This window comes from Nerophis ophidion, linkage group LG19 (genome assembly GCF_033978795.1).
Source record: "Nerophis ophidion isolate RoL-2023_Sa linkage group LG19, RoL_Noph_v1.0, whole genome shotgun sequence".
Taxonomy (NCBI): domain Eukaryota; kingdom Metazoa; phylum Chordata; class Actinopteri; order Syngnathiformes; family Syngnathidae; genus Nerophis; species Nerophis ophidion.
Window position 1 is genome coordinate 39,583,344 of NC_084629.1, and position 16,776 is coordinate 39,600,119.

The following is a 16,776-nucleotide window of genomic DNA, read 5'->3' on the forward strand; positions in this document are numbered from 1 at the left end:
GTTGCTGCCCCTGCGACCCTACCTCGGATAATCGGAAGAAGATTGATGGATGGATGTTTAATATTGTTTGACAATGTTCATCCTGTTAAACTGTAAGAAGGTTAAATATTATTCAATAGAAGCTAAGAATACTAATTCTGTTTTAACATTTGACTGGGGCCCCGAACCCATATGTGTGGAAAAGTTGGGCCCTGGATTAAAAAAAGTTAAGAATCCCTGATTTAGACCACAAGCTACTGTTTTGAGTGTAGATTAGAACCATCAGAGGTTGTTTAAAGGCAAATAAAAGAGTCCATGACTTACGGAGCCTCTCCTTGCAGACCACGGCGTCACAGGGCTCGCTGGGCTCACTCACGCCAACTTTGTTGACAGCCTTGATCCGGAAAATGTATTCCTGCTTCTCCACCAAACCCTGGAGCTTATGTTCAGTCTGGGGGACGTCCTCGGCAATTTGGATCCACTCGTCACTTCCGCTTTTCTGGAACTCGATGATATAGCCTTCGATCTTAGCTCCGCCGTCATGCTCGGGCTTGGTCCACGCCAGCACGGCAGAGGTCTTGCCCACGTCACGGATTACAGGCTTGCCAGGAGCCCATGGAGGATCTGAGCAAAAGTGTTGAGTTGCGATTTATTTCACTTCGATTTTCGGAATTTGCTTGGTTGGAAGTTTCTCTGGCTTACCGATGGGGTCTTTGATGAGAACTGGGTCTGTTTCTGAGCTGGGTTTTCCAGTTCCGGCCAAATTCTCAGCCAGAACCCTGAACCGGTACTTCTTTTTAGTCGTTAGCCCTTTCACTCTGTTGTCAAAAAAAGAGCAGAGTGTAACCTGAAATTAGGTAACTCTTCCACCTGAATCGAGATTCTACTCAATAACTTTGCTCCCCACCTGAAACTCGCAAACGAAAAAAATAAAACCCATGACCAGTGAATCATCACGCTAATCGCTAACTAGACACTCGTACGGTAATCGCTAGCTGACAACTGGTAAGTTAATCGCTAGCTGACAATCATCAAGTTAATAACTATCTGCAACTGTTTCTCTAATTGTTACTCAACCATCCCGCTAATTGTTAGCTGACAACTAGCGCCCTGATGCTTAGCTGGCAGCTAATTGCCAGTTGACTTTAATGCTAACATGAATAAAACAATATAATGATTAATAATTGTATTTTAAGTGAGTAGGGTGGTCACATCCCTGCAGTGTGTTGGATCAATTTATATTTTAAGACATTTCAATTCATAGAAAAGTACAGGAGGATCTGATCAAGCAAAAATTTCACAACCCCACTGTGGACCCCTGGGGTTCTTTTGCAAGTATTGTAACAAGTACTGGTTCAATCGAAGTAGGGTTCTATGGTATACCGGTACTAGTATAGTACCACGGTACTAATGAATCAAAAACGGTCCTACACTCTGAAAAGTACCGGTTCGCCATTTTAGGCGTGACGTTATGTCGTGACATTGTTGGTTTTATGGGCAGCGCACACACACAGAGTACCTACAAGCAGACACAGTGTGTAGACAGAAAAAGGGAGAATGGACGCATTTTGGTGTAAAAAGTCAAGATAAAGGTGAAGTTATAACACTTAAACACCCTCAGGAAGAGCCGCTTTAAGACATAGCTAGCTAGCTAGCAGCTAATGTCCATCCGCAGTGTTTTAGCTACGACTACTTCTGGTCCCCTTTATTTATAAAAGTATGGACATACATGCGGACAACCATAAACCGAAGTAAGGTCAGCAGGCTTCTGGCCCTGCACCAAACTATTAACCCGACAAGCGGGTCTGCCTACATAAGCCTGGACTCAGCTCGAATGGACGACAGCTCACCTGAATGTTGTGTCTTTGATGGGCAACTTGTTGCATCTGATCCACTTATCGGTGTCGGGGTCATACTTTTCAACCCAATAACCGGTGATGGGACTTCCGCCGTCCTCGTCTGGTTCAAACCAGTTCAGGGTCACGGCGTCCTTGGCGATGTCGGAGGGGGTGACTCTGCTGGGGGCGCCTGGCTGGTCTACAAAGGAAACACACAAAGCTCAAAGGTCTTTTCACCCGGAAAGAAAATTAAGATAGAAAGTTCCTTGTATGTTTTTCCTTTTCCTAGCACCGATCAAGTTGATTTTTCTTGCATTTTTGCATACTAAATATGACCGTACCTAATCCAACAGCGAATTCCAGTGGGTAAAAGGTAATAATAGTCATTTAGTACACCTGGAGTGATACCGACAACACTTTACATGATTCATGGCATTCATCCACTGATGGCAGAAGATAGCATGCAGGATGCTAACCACCAGCAGTTAGGGCTTCAAAACAGGCCCAGAGCATAATACTACCACCACCATGCTTGACGGTAGGCATGGTGTTCCTGGGATTAAAGGCCTCACCCAGGAACACCATGACTGTTTTGCTGCCAATGGAACTGCTGCTTTAAATGGTTCAATGAAAAAGTACAGGACAAGCTAAACTCATCAGACCGGAGGTTGGGTCTTGGGCGCAGTTGGGTGTTCCAACCGGACAGTGACCCCAAACATACGTCAAAAGTGGTAAAGAATGAATGGTTTTAGAATGGCCTTCCCAAAGTCCCGACTTAAAGGTGTGGACAATGCTGAAGAAACAAGTCCATGTCAGAAAAGCAACACATTTAGCTGAACTGCACCAATTCTGTGGTCGAAAATTCAAGCAGAAGCTAGCGGATGGCTAATAAAAGCGCCTTATTGCGGTGAAACTTGCCAAAGGACATGTAAGGAAAAATTTAAATTTAAAGTTTTGAAATCAATCAGCTACAAAAATGGATGAGTGTGGAGAAAGTGTTTTACATTTTTCTCATGATGGACTCCAATGGATTTAAATGGCTGTTATTTTTTTATATTTTTATACAGAGTTTGGCACGTTTTCCCTAATATCCACAATGTTTAGTGAGCAGATTGTGTTCTTCAGTAATGCGGACGTTGTATCGATCCGTTGTGGTGAAGAAGGAGCTGAGCCGGAAGGCAAAGCTCTCAATTTACCGGTCGATCTACGTTCCCATCCTCACCTATGGTCATGAGCTTTGGGTCATGACCGAAAGGATAAGATCACGGGTACAATGGGTCCAAATGAGTTTCCTCCGCCGGGTGGCGGGTCTCTCCCTTAGAGATAGGGTGAGAAGCTCTGCCATCCGGGAGGAACTCAAAGTAAAGCCGCTGCTCTGGTCTGGTCAGGATGCCAGCCGAACGCCTCCCTAGGGATGTGTTTAGGGCACGTCCAGCCGGTAGGAGGCCACGGGGAAGACCCAGGACACGTTGGGAAGACTATGTCTCCCGGCTGGCCTGGGAACGCCTCGGGATCCCCCGGGAAGAGCTAGACGAAGTGGCTGGAGATAGGGAAGTCTGGGCTTCCCTGCTTAGGCTGCTGCCCCCGCAACCCGACCTCGGATAAGCGGAAGATGATGGATGGATGGATGGATGGACCTTGTGTTCCATTTTTTTTTTTGCACTATGACAAGGGAAGGTTGTTTGGATGGTGTCATATAAGTAAATGGTCTGCTATTATTTCACAGAATTTTTGAGGGTCATTGATCGGTTTTACTCACATTTTCCACAAGATGGCAGCAAATATTTAGCATTCAGAGACAGCCGCTCAATAAAGATTAATTTTAAAGCCGCACTTAGACCACGGGACACCCCTGCTTTAACTTTTGGCTTGATACCCAGCTTGATGGCTCCTCACCCAAGACCTGTTTACCATCCAGGTCTGCTCCAGTCTTTTAGGGAGGAATCTGCCATCTTCGTCGTATGGGACTTTTTGAATCCCTCCAAAACGCACTATTCCTCTTGCATCCATCACACTTTCACCCGTATTGACTACTTTCTGTTTGATAACAAATTACGCTCATTCATACCTGAATGCAAATATCAAACAATCATTTCTTACACTGCTCTAATTTCAAAGGGTGTATTCTTACATACTCTGTGACGTCTTAGCACAGATCACTTCTAAATGAGGACTTTGTGGATTTTGTCCGGAGTCCAATTGGATTGCTTTGTCTGTTTGAAAAAGACTCCTTACGTGTACTCTGGAAGGCTTTACGGACATACGATAGTACTACTAAAATCGTATGAGCGTTAAATCTCAAGAAACAAAGTTGAATCTCACCAAATGGATACTTTGCAATGATTGGCACATGCTCCACAGGTTCTCCAATGCCGTACTGGTTTTCAGCACTGATCCTGAAGACGTACTCCTTCAGAGGGGTGAGCTTGCGAGCCTTGAACGTGGTGTGTTTCACTGTGGCTGAAAGCTTGGTCCAGTCAGGCTTGTCGGTCTCCCGACTCTCGACGATGTAGTTGGTGACGGGTGAACCACCGTCATCCCTTGGAGGGTTCCAGGCCAGGAGGCAAGACTCGTTGGTGATTTCAGAGATGTCCAAGGCAGCAGGTGGACCAGGTTTGTCTGAGCAGGACCAACAAGATAAGCATGAAATAAGCATAGACTGCTGACCGCTACCAGGAATGTGCCAGACTGTCTATGGCATGAACAAGGCATACCAAGAATGTTGACATCAACGGTAGCAGTTGCACGTCCACAGATGTTGACCGCTTCGATGATGTAGGTAGAAGTGTCGCTTCGGATCGTGTTGGCAATGGACACCTTGGAGTAACCTGGCTGTGTGTCGATGCTGATCCGATCGTCAGTCCGTAGGACCAAGTCGGCCTTGGTCCACTTAACACGGGGATCCGGCTTTCCTTTGACCTCGGCTGGGAGTTCAATTTTGCTGCCGGCTCTGGTAGTCAATCCAGCTAACAGCTTCACATCCAGCTGAATCTCTGGAGGTTCTGTTGGACATTTTGACAAAGTTATAATCACTAGTATTCAACACTATCATTTAGTTTGTTGACTGACAGCCATGGTTAGACAGCCTCTTGTTGACTCCAGGTCAGGGGTGCCCACACTTTTTCTGCAGGCGAGCTACTTTTTAATTGACCAACTCGAGGGGATCTACCTCATTTATATATATCATTTATATTTATTTATTTATGAAAGAGACATTTTTGTAAACAAGTTAAATGTGTTTAATGATAATACAAGCATATAGATGTCTTTCTTTCACGAAGACAAGAATATAAGTTGGTGTATTACCTGATTCTGATGACTCGCATTGATTGGAATCAGACAGTAATGATGATAACGCCCACATTTTCAAATGGAGGAGAAAAAAAGTTGTCCTTTCTGTACAATACCGCAGGAAAGTGGTTGGTTTTTGGCATCTAATTCATTCAGCTTCCATACACTTTACAAGAAAAAACATTGGCGGCAAATTCCGTAGCTTGCTTGATTGACATTCACGGCACCCGAGGGTCTTGTGGGATGAAGCTGGCTGCTGCCAGTTCATTATTATGAAAGAATGACAGAGAGGAAGGCGAGAAAACACTTTTTATTTCAACAGACTTTCGCGCCGTCCCTTCCGTCAAAACTCTAAAGGCCGACTGCACATTTCCTATCTCCACAATAAAAGCCCTGCTTCATGCTGCCTGTGCTAACAAAATAAGAGTCTCGGAAAGCTTTCTGAGGGATCGCTTGTGCACGCCAGTTTTCCGAGACTCTGTATTTAGTTAGCGCAGGCAGCATGAAGCAGGGCTTTTATTGTGAAGATAAGAAATGTGCAGTCGGCCTTTAGAGTTTTGACGGAAGGTACGGCGCGAGAGTCTGTTGAAATAAAAAGTGTTTCTCGCCTTCCTCTCGGTCATATTTTAATAATAATGATCTTGCAGCAGCCAGCGTCATCTCACAAGACCCTCCGGTACCGTGAATGTCATTTAAGTGACGTCTTGGTGAAGATTGATGATCACTCATTTTTAGGTCTATTTTTTTAAAAGCCTGGCTGGAGATCGACTGACACACCCCGCGTGGTCGACTGGTAGCTCGCGATCGACGTAATGGGCACCCCTGCTCTAGGTTATGTAAATTTATTTCAGGCCCACCTTTAGCATCGACGGCCTGGATCTCATCAGTAGCCCTGCAAGGTCGACCAGGTCCGAGCTTGTTGACAGCTCTGACTCTGTAGGCATACCACTGTCCCTCAATCAGACCAGTCACCTGAAACCTAGTGGTGCAAAGATCCCATTACACATCGCAACAAAAAATACTAAACTTCAGGAGTATTCATTGGAAGGAGGCCAAGACTTACTTTGGCTCAGGGACTGTATCAGAGCAGGGTTCCCACTTGTCGGTCCCCCGTTGACATTTCTCCACAATGTAACCTTTGATTGGGGAACCACCATCATACTTCGGAGGTTCCCAGGACAAGAAAATGCCTTTGCTGGTCTTGTCACGCCACTTCAGGTTTTCAGGAGCATCGGGTGCAGCTAGTGTGGAGAAAGTTGTGGAACATGAGCGCCTCATATTGCTTTCTTCATGCGTAGAGAAACATTTTAGAATCGGCACTCACTGGCTGGGGAGGACACGTTGACGGGCTCGTCAATATAAGCCGGCTCTCCTGGTCCACATTTATTGCAGGCCGTGACACTGAAAAGGTAGTCCTTCCCTTCAGTTACATCGGTCACCGTATGCTCCAGGTCTAGGACTCCTGTAGCCACCTGGCGCATAACATTAAAACAAATTAATCAGTCGGCCAAGTATATTGCAAACTTTGATCATGACAAATCTAAATGAAAGACTTGTGTACCTTGGCCCACGTCTTGCGTGAAACTTCTCTCTTCTCAATTTGGTAGTGTGTGACGGGACTTCCTCCATCATGATCAGGAGCCTCCCACATCAGGTGGACGTGGTGTCTGGACACCTCTGACACCCTGAAGTCTTTAGGAGCACTGGGGCATGCTGAAACATCAAACTAAAAGTTAAAAACAACCAAGCATAAATTCATGCTTTAAACCGGCGAAGAATCATTACCGATAACGTTGACTTCAATCTCTCCAGAGACGGATGAAACATCGTTTTCCAGTTCAATTGTGTAGGTTCCTTTGTCTGGGCGGACACTAGGCATAACTGTTAGCTCAGTGTATGTGGGTTTTGTAACCATAGAGACACGCTCATCTGCTGATGTCAACTCCTTCTCTTTAAAGGTCCATTTGGAGGTGGGGGTAGGGTATCCAGTGATGGGAACTCTGATGGTGACCGGCTGAGGGACAATGACCTCCAATCCCTTCCTGAAGGCACTTAGATCAAAGGTCGGACCAACTGCCAGGAGACAAGCACAAATTAGATTTTATTGAGCGATTCAAGCTGAAGCAGAACCTAGTCAGTTCTAGTCAACGCACCGTGAGGATCATCAGCGAGCAGCGGGCCAAGTTGTTCGGCTGGATCAGAAACGCCTGCGGCATTCTCAGCAGAAACCCTATAATGGTACTTTTGACCAGCTTTCAGTGCAGAAACCTGAACAAAAAGGGATAGCTCTTGTTCAGATTCTAAATAAAAACCAGACAACAAGGGGTCCAAGAAGAGGGCTGTACCCGGTAGGAGAGGTCCGGGCACAGTCTGGCATTGCAGCGAAGCCACTTGTCTGTGCCGTCCTCACATTTCTGGATGATGTAGCCAGTGATCATGCTGCCGCCATTTTTGGCAGGTGTCTCCCAGGTGAGCGTGACGGCTTCCTTGGTTTGGTCATTGAAATTAAGGTTGAGCGGTGGGCTCGGCCTCTCTGCAACAGAAAACGTTTGAGTGAAATGTAATTCTATGGCATCAGTTGAGATGACCGTCGGTACTAAACGTTACCCACCAATGGGATCCATGATCTTGACGGGTTTGGTGGCAGCACTTGGTTTGCCCAGGCCAGCCTTGTTCTCAGCCCGCACTCTGAAGATGTACTCCTTGTTCTCTACCACGTCATTGAGAACGGCCAGGCGCTCGCCGGCACCGCAGACCATGGCCGGCTCCCACTTCACAGAAGTCCTGTCCCGGAGTTCGATCACATAGGCAGTGATCTCTGCGCCACCGTCAAACTTTGGAGGCTCCCAGACAACGGTGGCGCCAAATCGGTTCACCTCACTGACAGCTACATTCTCGGGAGCATCTGGGGCGTCTGATGAAAGAATTAAGTTTTGGTATTGAAGTCACATACCTGTGAGTGTCATTCATAACGCTTACTCACCGAATTTATTCTTGGCTTGAACAGCGTCCTCTGTGACAACAAAAGGCCCACTCCCAACACGATTTGTGGCACAGACTCTGAACAGGTACCAAGAGTCTTTTTGAAGGCCACTGACACAATACTCAAGAGCATCGGCACGCTGTGTTGCCAGTGTCCATGTATTTCGCTTCACGTCACGCCTTTCTACCACATATGACGTGATTTTGCTTCCGCCATCAGTCTCTGGTTCCTCCCAGGCCAAACTGACCTCCCCATCAGCAGTGTCAGTCACCATCAGGTTCTTGACCGGTCCAGGGACATCTGTCAAGTATCATCATCATAATAAAAATCCAACACATATAAGACTCTTTGTAAAAAAAATAAATTGACCTCACCAATCACATCCAGATTAATGAAAGCCTCTCCCTCTCCATGCTTGTTCCTAAGGACCACCTTGTACCTGCCCCGGTCCTCCTTGCTAGGGCTTTTAAGGCGGTATATTGTCTTGTCAACTGAAGTGTCTATGTTCTGATGAGGTAAACCAATGCCACTGAAAACCCACTCGGCTTCTGCACGAGGGTAAGCGTCGTAGGGAACTGTCATGACAAATGGCTTGCCAGCATCCGTTACCAGGTTCTGGTCTGTGGTTTTAATCTTGGGAGCAGCTGCGACAGAAAATCTCGTGTCATATTTTTCATGTTCCCGCATGAATGACTGCAGTAAATTCATAGCGTAATAAGACTCACCCGCTAGCTCCAACTTCGCTCGAGCATCTTTGTCCTTCGCCACGATTCTGTACTCGCCCTGATCTCGAGGGCGTATCTCACACACCTGCAGTCTGTGGACTTTACCTTCGGTGATCATTTGGTACTTGTCTCCCTGCACGATTATCATGTTGTTTCTCATCCACTTAACCTCCACCCTGTCTTTGTTTAACTCCGCCTCAAATATCACGTCTGTGTCGGGAGGCTCATTAACGTCCTGAGGCGGTCGGATTATTTCCACTGGGATTTCTGTTGGAAATAGAAGACTTTAAAACAAAGCTCCAACATAATTTGAATTAACAAAACAAAACACACCTTCAACAAACAGTCTTGCTCTGGTCCTCGTCTCTTCCACGCCACAGGCGTATTCACACTCGTCGTCCGGTCTGCACTCCATGATGACCAGCCTGCATGTCTTACCTTCTCTCTCCATGCGATACCTGCAAAAACACATAAATATTTGCTCAATACAAGGCCATCCATCCATCTTCTTCCGCTTATCCGAGGTCGGGTCGCAGGGGCAGCAGCGTAAGCAGAGAAGCCCAGACTTTACTCTCCCAAGTCACTTCATCCAGCTCTTCCCGGGGGATCTCGAGACATTCCTAGGCCAGCCAGGAGAGATAGTCTTCCCAACGTTAGCTGGGTCTTCCCCGTGGCCTACTACCGGTCGGACGTGCCCTAGACACCTCCCTAGGGAGGCGTTCAGGTGGCATCCTGACCAAATGCCGGAACCACTTCATCTGGCTCCTCTCCATGTGGAGGAGCAGCGGCTTTACTTTGAGTTCCTCCCGGATGGCAAAGCTTCTCACCCTATCTCTAAGGGAGACACCCGCCACCCGGCGGAGGAAACTAATTTCGACCGCTTGTACCCATAATCTTGTCCTTTCGGTCATAACCCAAAGCTCATCACCATAGGTGAGGGTGGGAAAGTATATCGACCGGTAAATTGAGAGCTTTGCCTTCCGGCTCAGCACCTTCTTCACCACAATGGATCGATACAGCGTCCGCATTACTTAAGAGGCCGCACCGATCCACCTGTCAAACTCATGATCCACTCTTCCCTCACTCATGAACAAGACTCCGAGGTACTCGAACTCCTCCACTTGAGGCAGAGTCTCCTCCCCAACCCTGAGATGGCACTCCACCGTTTCCCGGGCGAGAACCATGGACTCGGACTTGGAGGTGCCGATTTCCATCCCAGTTGCTTCATACTCCAATGAGAGCTGAAGATCCTGGTCAGATGAAGCCGTCAGGACCACATCATCTGCAAAAAGCAGAGACCTAATCCTGCAGCAACCCAACCGGATCCCCTCAACGCCTTGACTGCACCGCGAAATTATGTCCATAAAAGTTATGAACAGAATCGGTGACAAAGGGCAGCCTTGGCGGAGTCCAACCCTCACTGGAAATGTGTCCGACCTACTGCCCGCAATGCGTACCAAGCTCTGACACTGATCTTACAGAGAGCAGACCACCACAAGCAGATATCCCATACTCTCTGAGCATTCCCCACAGGACTTCCAGAGGAACACGGTCGAATGCCTTCTCCAAGTCCACAAACGACATGTAGACCGGTTGGGCAAACTCCCATGCACCTCCAAGGACCCTGCCGAGAGTATAGAGCTGGTTCACAGTTCCACGACCAGGATGAAAACCACAATCTCCTGAATCCGAGGTTCGACTATCCGGCGTAGCTTCCTCTCAATACAAAGCAATTTTTCAAAAGTAAGTAAAGTCATTAGTACCTTGGTCCTTCTCGGATCTCTCGACCGTTCCTGTACCACTTGACATCGGCCTTCTCTTTGGACAGTTCGCAGGTGAACTCCGCATCCTCAAATTCGGTAACAGTCTCATCTTTTAGCTGTGTTGTGAAGTCTGTCGGCGCCTCGTTGATGATCAGTTCAGCAGCGCACTTGTCTTCGCCGACCACAGCGCTATAGTCTCCCTCATCATCCATGGTGCAGTCCTTAACGGTCAGTGTGTGGGTAAGGCCGTCCGTTTTGTAGACGACGCGTTTGCTGAGCGGCACCTCCTCGCCATTCTTCATCCACCGCACGGTCGCCTTTGGTCGGTTCACCTTGCACCTAAAAGTAATGGTCTTCTTTTCCTGAGTCTCAGTGTCCTCAATGGGCTCCAGGAACTTCAGCTCCTCCTCTGTAGGTGGAATGTTTTGTGTCATTTCGTGATAATCTGACAGCTGACTTGATTTGTGTTTAGGTGTATTTTGTGTCTTGGTGGGAAGTCTTCATACGAATCCACAAAAACCCTCCGACACCGTACTATAATTGTTACACTATAATAGATTTAAAATAAATGTGTCAACATGAACCAACAAAAGCAATTAACATTTACCTGTCTGCATATCTAGCTGATACATGTGCAATATGTAAGTAAACTATCCATTCATCCATTTTTTACCGCATGTCCCTTTCGGGTTGGCGGGAGGTGCTGAAGCCCATCTCAGCTGCATTCGGGCGGAAGGCGTACACCCTGGACAAGTCGCCACCTCATCACAGGGCCAACACAGATAGACAACATCCACACACTAGGGACCATTTAGTGTTGCCAATCAACCTATCCCCAGGTGCATGTCTTTGGAGGTGGGAGGGGCCTTCCCCCAGGTGCATGTCTTTGGAGGTGGGAGGGGCCTATCCCCAGGTGCATGTCTTTGGAGGTGGGAGGGGCCTTCCCCCAGGTGCATGTCTTTGGAGGTGGGAGGGGCCTATCCCCAGGTGCATGTCTTTGGAGGTGGGAGGGGCCTATCCCCAGGTGCATGTCTTTGGAAGTGGGAGGGGCCTATCCCCATGTGCATGTATTTGGAGGTGGGAGGGGCCTATACCAATGTGCATGTCTTTGGAGGTGGGAGGGGCCTATACCAATGTGCATGTCTTTGGAGGTGGGAGGGGCCTATACCCAGGTGCATGTCTTTGGAGGTGGGAGGGGCCTATGCCCAGGTGCATGTCTTTGGAGGTGGGAGGGGCCTATACCCATGTGCATGTCTTTGGAGGTGGGAGGGGCCTATACCCATGTGCATGTCTTTGGAGGTGGGAGGGGCCTATCCCCAGGTGCATGTCTTTGGAGGTGGGAGGAGCCTATACCAATGTGCATGTCTTTGGAGGTGGGAGGGGCCTATACCAATGTGCATGCCTTTGGAGGTGGGAGGGGCCTATACCAATGTGCATGTCTATGGAGGTGGGAGGGGGCTATCCCCAAGGTGCATGTCTTTGGAGATGGGAGGGGCCTATCCCCAAGGTGCATATCTTTGGAGGTGGGAGGGGCCTATCCCCAGGTGCATGTCTTTGGAGGTGGGAAGAAGCCGGAGTACCTACGCCGTCCCAGGGAGAACATGCAAACTCCACACAGAAAGACCCCAAGCCCGGGGGTCGAATCCAGGACCTCTGTATTGTGAGGCACATGCACTAACCCCTGCTTTACCGTGCTGCCCGTAAGTAAACTAATGTTCTAGAAAAATATTACGGAAAAAGGTTGAATTCCAAAGTCTGACCCTTGCAACGGACTACTTCTGTTCATGTGATGTGTTGGTGTTTGTTTGTATGATATGTATCGTTTTTGACGGATTGGTGGAGATGAAACAAGGTTATTCCTAATTATGTCAGTTGTTCAAAAAAAGCTTTTCATATTTCATAGACCAAAATTGTGTAAGTAACCAACTATTACTGTGGTCCACATGAGTTGAAGTGAGAGGGTTTTTTCTTAAGATTGGATGGTTTACCTGCGACTCTAGCGTGGGCCGAGCACTTGGCCTGTTCTCCTCTATGATTGGTCAGGCAGATCGTGTAATCGGCCTGGTCAGCCTTGGAGGCATTCCGGATCCTCAGGGAGAAGACGTTGTCCCTCTGAGCCATCATATACTTGCTGCTATCAAATATAGTCTCCAGGTTCTTCAGCCACTTAGCTTTTGCTCCGTCCTCGTTCGTCTCACAGTTGAAGACAATCTCGCTTCCCTCTTTCACCTCTGTGTCTCTGATGGGTGTTACGATCTTCAGTTTTTCTGCATCGGGACACAGATGCTCCGGTCAAAAGCGAAGTCAGCGAGCAAAACTCTGTAAAGGAATCAGGAGAGTCTCACCAATTACGAAGAGATCAGCGGAGGCTTTAACGCTGCCGATTTGGGCCAAATACCCTCCCTCATCCTCAAGGGCACAGTTTTTCACAGTAAGAGCCCGTCTCTTTCCGTCACTGACAATTGTGTACTTGTCCCCAGTTTCCACTTCCTTGTTCCCTCGGAACCATTTCACCTCGTAGGTTTCCTTGGATACTGAGCAGACAAACTCAGCCTTTTCACCTTCCACAACCTCAAGGTTTTGAGGTCTGGCGATGAACTCGGCTGCAAGTTCTGGTAAACAGAAGACAGTCAAGAATATCATTGTTAGCCCTATGACTGGACGGATCCCTTCCGAGGAGCCAAACATCTGAAGTGTTCTGCGTTATAAGACTCGTTTGCCTTGGTCTAAGAGTAGAACAAATTTGTACCGTTCAGTTTCAGGATGGCAAATGTTTTGACGTCAGGGCTGAGTCTGCAGTTATATTCGCCAGCATCCTCCATCCTCAAATCTTGGATGATCAGGATCCTCTTGCGACCATCCATGATCTGCTCGTATCGGCCACCCTCTGGCAGCTCCCTGACTCCTTGGTACCAGGTTACCTCGGCCCCTGGCTTTGACACCTCACAGATCAGCTTCACGCTGTCTGTCTCTGTGCCTTCCACATTAGAGAGGTTCTTGGTAAACCTGGCGGCTTCCTCTGTGAAGAAAAGGTATGGCGTTTTTTATTCAAAGAAGATCCCACTCTTGAAGACATTCATCCGTTGCTGAAAAGCAGTCAAATTGTCTGCCAAAATATTACGGTGTGAAGTTGGTGCACCGGTTACGCCAAATGAGAAAAGGCTCACCGATGACAGTCAGCATGCCGGAGCTCTTGGACGTCAGGGCATCACACTCGTATTCCGCCTCATCGTCCAGAGTAGACTTGTGTATAGTCAGGATCCTCTTAAGTCCCTCGGCCATTATCTCGTACTTCTTTCCTTTCCTTAGCTCTACGCCGTCCTTGAACCAGCGGACCTACAAGATCACAGTTGGGCAAATGTTGATCAGCGGGTGTGGAGAGTACCGACCAGCAAAGCCAAACTCCGACGAGGATTCGCACCTTCGCAGACTCGCGGGATACTGTGCATTCAAACTTGGCAGATTCTTTCTCTCGGACCTCGACGTCATGCAGAGGCTTGATGAACTCCACCAGAGGCGCTGAGAGCACAAAATGACCCAAAAGTCAGATAAGGTTTTAGTCCTCAATACGTTGAGAGGATCCTGTTCTTACATATGACATCAAGGAAGGCGGAAGTCTTAAAGTCCTTGGCGTCACACGTGTAGGTCTTGATGTCGTCCAGGTTGCAGTCCTGAATGACCAGTGCCCTCTTTGTGCCGTCAACGATCATGTCATATTTCTTAGTCTTGCGGATCTCCTGTCCGTCCTTAAACCATCGCACACGTGCGTTCTCCCTGGAAACCTGGCACTCCAGCGTGGCGGTGGCTTCCTCTTCCACCGTCATGTCCTCCAGAGGCTTGGTGAACTTTACTGGCGGTTCTGAAAGCACGCCGGACATGAAAGCAGAGTTTTTTCCAAACGCAATACACCAGAGGAAAGCGGCAATGGATTGGTCCTCAGGGTCTTACCCAGAACTATGAGCTGTGCCTCAGTTTGGAAGTCCTCGGCGGTCAATCTGACCTGTCCTGCTTCAGACAGTTTTACGTCCCGCACCGTCAGACCGTGAATTCGCCCAGCCACTCGAGTCTTCACCTGGCCGTACAAAACAATTTCCTGTTGGCTTCCAAAATGTGATGTTTGTAGCTAATGTTGCCGGTCTTAAAAGTAACTAGCAGTCACCCTGGAATTAAATACTAAGGATGTCCCGATTGAACATTTTCACTTCCGATGTGATACTGACATCGAAGCCTTAAGTCTTGGCCGATAACAATATTCATCCAATATGGTATCAATAGGAACCATACATACGTATGTCTCAGGGACTGTTTGGTTTGTCTTAGAAGACCTTTGGCCTCTCATCAGAGTAGCCTTCTTCAGTTCATGGTCATAGACTTAGATTGGTCACATCTAGTCCTAAACTTAGATTGGTCGAGTCTAGTCATAGACTTGGATTGGTCGAGACTAGTCATAGACTTGGATTGGTCATGTCTAGTTTTAGGATTAGATTGGTAACATCAGATCTTGGACTTAGATTGATCACATTTAGTCTTAGACTTAGATTGGTCAAATCTAGTCTTAGACGTAGATTGGTCACATCTAGTCTTGGACTTAAAATGGTCACATCTAGTCATAGACTTAGATTGGTCAAATCTAGTCTTAGACGTAGATTGCTCACATCTAGTCTTGGACTTAGACTGGTCACATCTAGTCATAGACTTAGACTGGTCACATCTAGACTTGGATTTAGATTGGTCACATCGAGTTTTAGGATTAGAAGGGTCACATCTAGTCTTAGATTTAGATTGGTCGAGTCTAGTCACAGACTTGGATTGGTCAGGTCTAGTCTTAGACTTAGATTGGTCAGATTTAGTCTTAGATTTAGATTGGCCAGGTCTAGTCTTAGACTTCGATTGGTTGAGTCTAGTCATACACCTGGATTGGTTAGGTCTAGTCTTAGATTTAAATTAGTCACATCTAGTCTTGGACTTAGAATGGTCACATCTAGTCAAAAACTTAAATTGGTCACATCTAGTCTTGGACTTAGATTGGTAACATCTAGTCTTGGATTTAGATTGGTCACATCTAGTCTTGGATTTAGATTGGTCACATCTAGTCTTGGACTTAGATTGGTCACATCTAGTCTTGGACTTAGATTGGTAACATCTAGGCTTACACTAAGATTGGTCACATTTAGTCATAGACTAATATTGGTCACATTTAGTCATGGACTTAGATGGGTCACGTCTAGTTTTAGACATAGATTGGTCACATCTAGTCTCAGACTTAGATTGGTCACATCTAGTCTTAGGCTTAAATTAGTCACATCTAGTCTTGGACTTAGAATGGTCACATTTAGTCATAGTCTTAGATTGGTCAGATCTAGTCTTGGACTTAGATTGGTCACATCTAATCTTAGACTTAGATTGGTTACATTTAGTTGTAGAATTAGATTGGTCAGATCTATTCTTAGACTTATATTGGTCAGTCCAGTCTTTGACTTAGATTGGTCACATCTAGTCTTGGACTTAGATTGGTCACATCTAGTCTTACACTAAGATAGGTCACATCTAGTCTTGGACTTAGATTGGTCACATTTAGTTTTACACTTAGATTGGTCACATTTAGTTTTAGACTAAGATTGGTCACATTTAGTCTTAGAATTAGATTGGTCAGATCTAGTCTTAGACTTAGATGGGTCAGGTCCAGTCTTGGACTTAGATTGGTCACATCTAGTCTTACACTAAGATTGATCACATTTAGTTTTAGACTAAGATTGGTCACATTTAGTCTTAGAATTAGATTGGTCAGGTCCAGTCTTGGACTTAGATTGGTCACATCTAGTCTTGGACTTAGATTGGTCACATCTAGTCTTACACTAAGATTGGTCACATTTAGTTTTAGACTAAGATTGGTCACATTTAGTCTTAGAATTAGATTGGTCAGATCTAGTCTTAGACTTAGATGGGTCAGGTCCAGTCTTGGACTTAGATTGGTCACATCTAGTCTTAGACTTAGATTGCTCACATCTAGTCTTAGACTTGGATTGCTGACATCTAGTCTTAGACTTAGATTGCTCACATCTAGTCTTAGACTTAGATTGCTCACATCTAGTCTTAGACTTAGATTGCTCACATCTAGTCTTAGACTTAGATTGCTCACATCTAGTCTTAGACTTAGATTGCTCACATCTAGTCTTAGACTTAGATTGGTCACATCT

At 46.7% G+C, this 16,776-nt stretch overlaps 1 protein-coding gene across 1 annotated transcript in view; it reads right to left on the reverse strand.

Annotated features, from left to right (window-relative positions):
* Window positions 1–16,776, reverse strand: part of LOC133538371 (titin-like) — a 263,574-nt gene that overhangs the window by 116,597 nt on the left and 130,201 nt on the right. The window contains exons 104-128 of the mRNA XM_061879957.1: window positions 14,528–14,651; window positions 14,172–14,438; window positions 14,001–14,098; window positions 13,747–13,915; window positions 13,329–13,598; window positions 12,925–13,191; window positions 12,568–12,846; window positions 10,580–10,988; window positions 9,150–9,274; window positions 8,817–9,083; window positions 8,466–8,735; window positions 8,092–8,391; window positions 7,720–8,022; window positions 7,454–7,641; window positions 7,262–7,376; window positions 6,894–7,181; window positions 6,670–6,821; window positions 6,433–6,580; window positions 6,172–6,349; window positions 5,966–6,087; window positions 4,532–4,819; window positions 4,140–4,436; window positions 1,830–2,016; window positions 682–797; window positions 304–603 (exon numbers count right to left, since the gene is read on the reverse strand). Coding sequence (XP_061735941.1) covers window positions 304–603; window positions 682–797; window positions 1,830–2,016; window positions 4,140–4,436; window positions 4,532–4,819; window positions 5,966–6,087; window positions 6,172–6,349; window positions 6,433–6,580; window positions 6,670–6,821; window positions 6,894–7,181; window positions 7,262–7,376; window positions 7,454–7,641; window positions 7,720–8,022; window positions 8,092–8,391; window positions 8,466–8,735; window positions 8,817–9,083; window positions 9,150–9,274; window positions 10,580–10,988; window positions 12,568–12,846; window positions 12,925–13,191; window positions 13,329–13,598; window positions 13,747–13,915; window positions 14,001–14,098; window positions 14,172–14,438; window positions 14,528–14,651 — 5,527 coding nt within the window. The remainder of the gene's footprint in view (window positions 1–303; window positions 604–681; window positions 798–1,829; window positions 2,017–4,139; window positions 4,437–4,531; window positions 4,820–5,965; window positions 6,088–6,171; window positions 6,350–6,432; window positions 6,581–6,669; window positions 6,822–6,893; window positions 7,182–7,261; window positions 7,377–7,453; window positions 7,642–7,719; window positions 8,023–8,091; window positions 8,392–8,465; window positions 8,736–8,816; window positions 9,084–9,149; window positions 9,275–10,579; window positions 10,989–12,567; window positions 12,847–12,924; window positions 13,192–13,328; window positions 13,599–13,746; window positions 13,916–14,000; window positions 14,099–14,171; window positions 14,439–14,527; window positions 14,652–16,776) is intronic.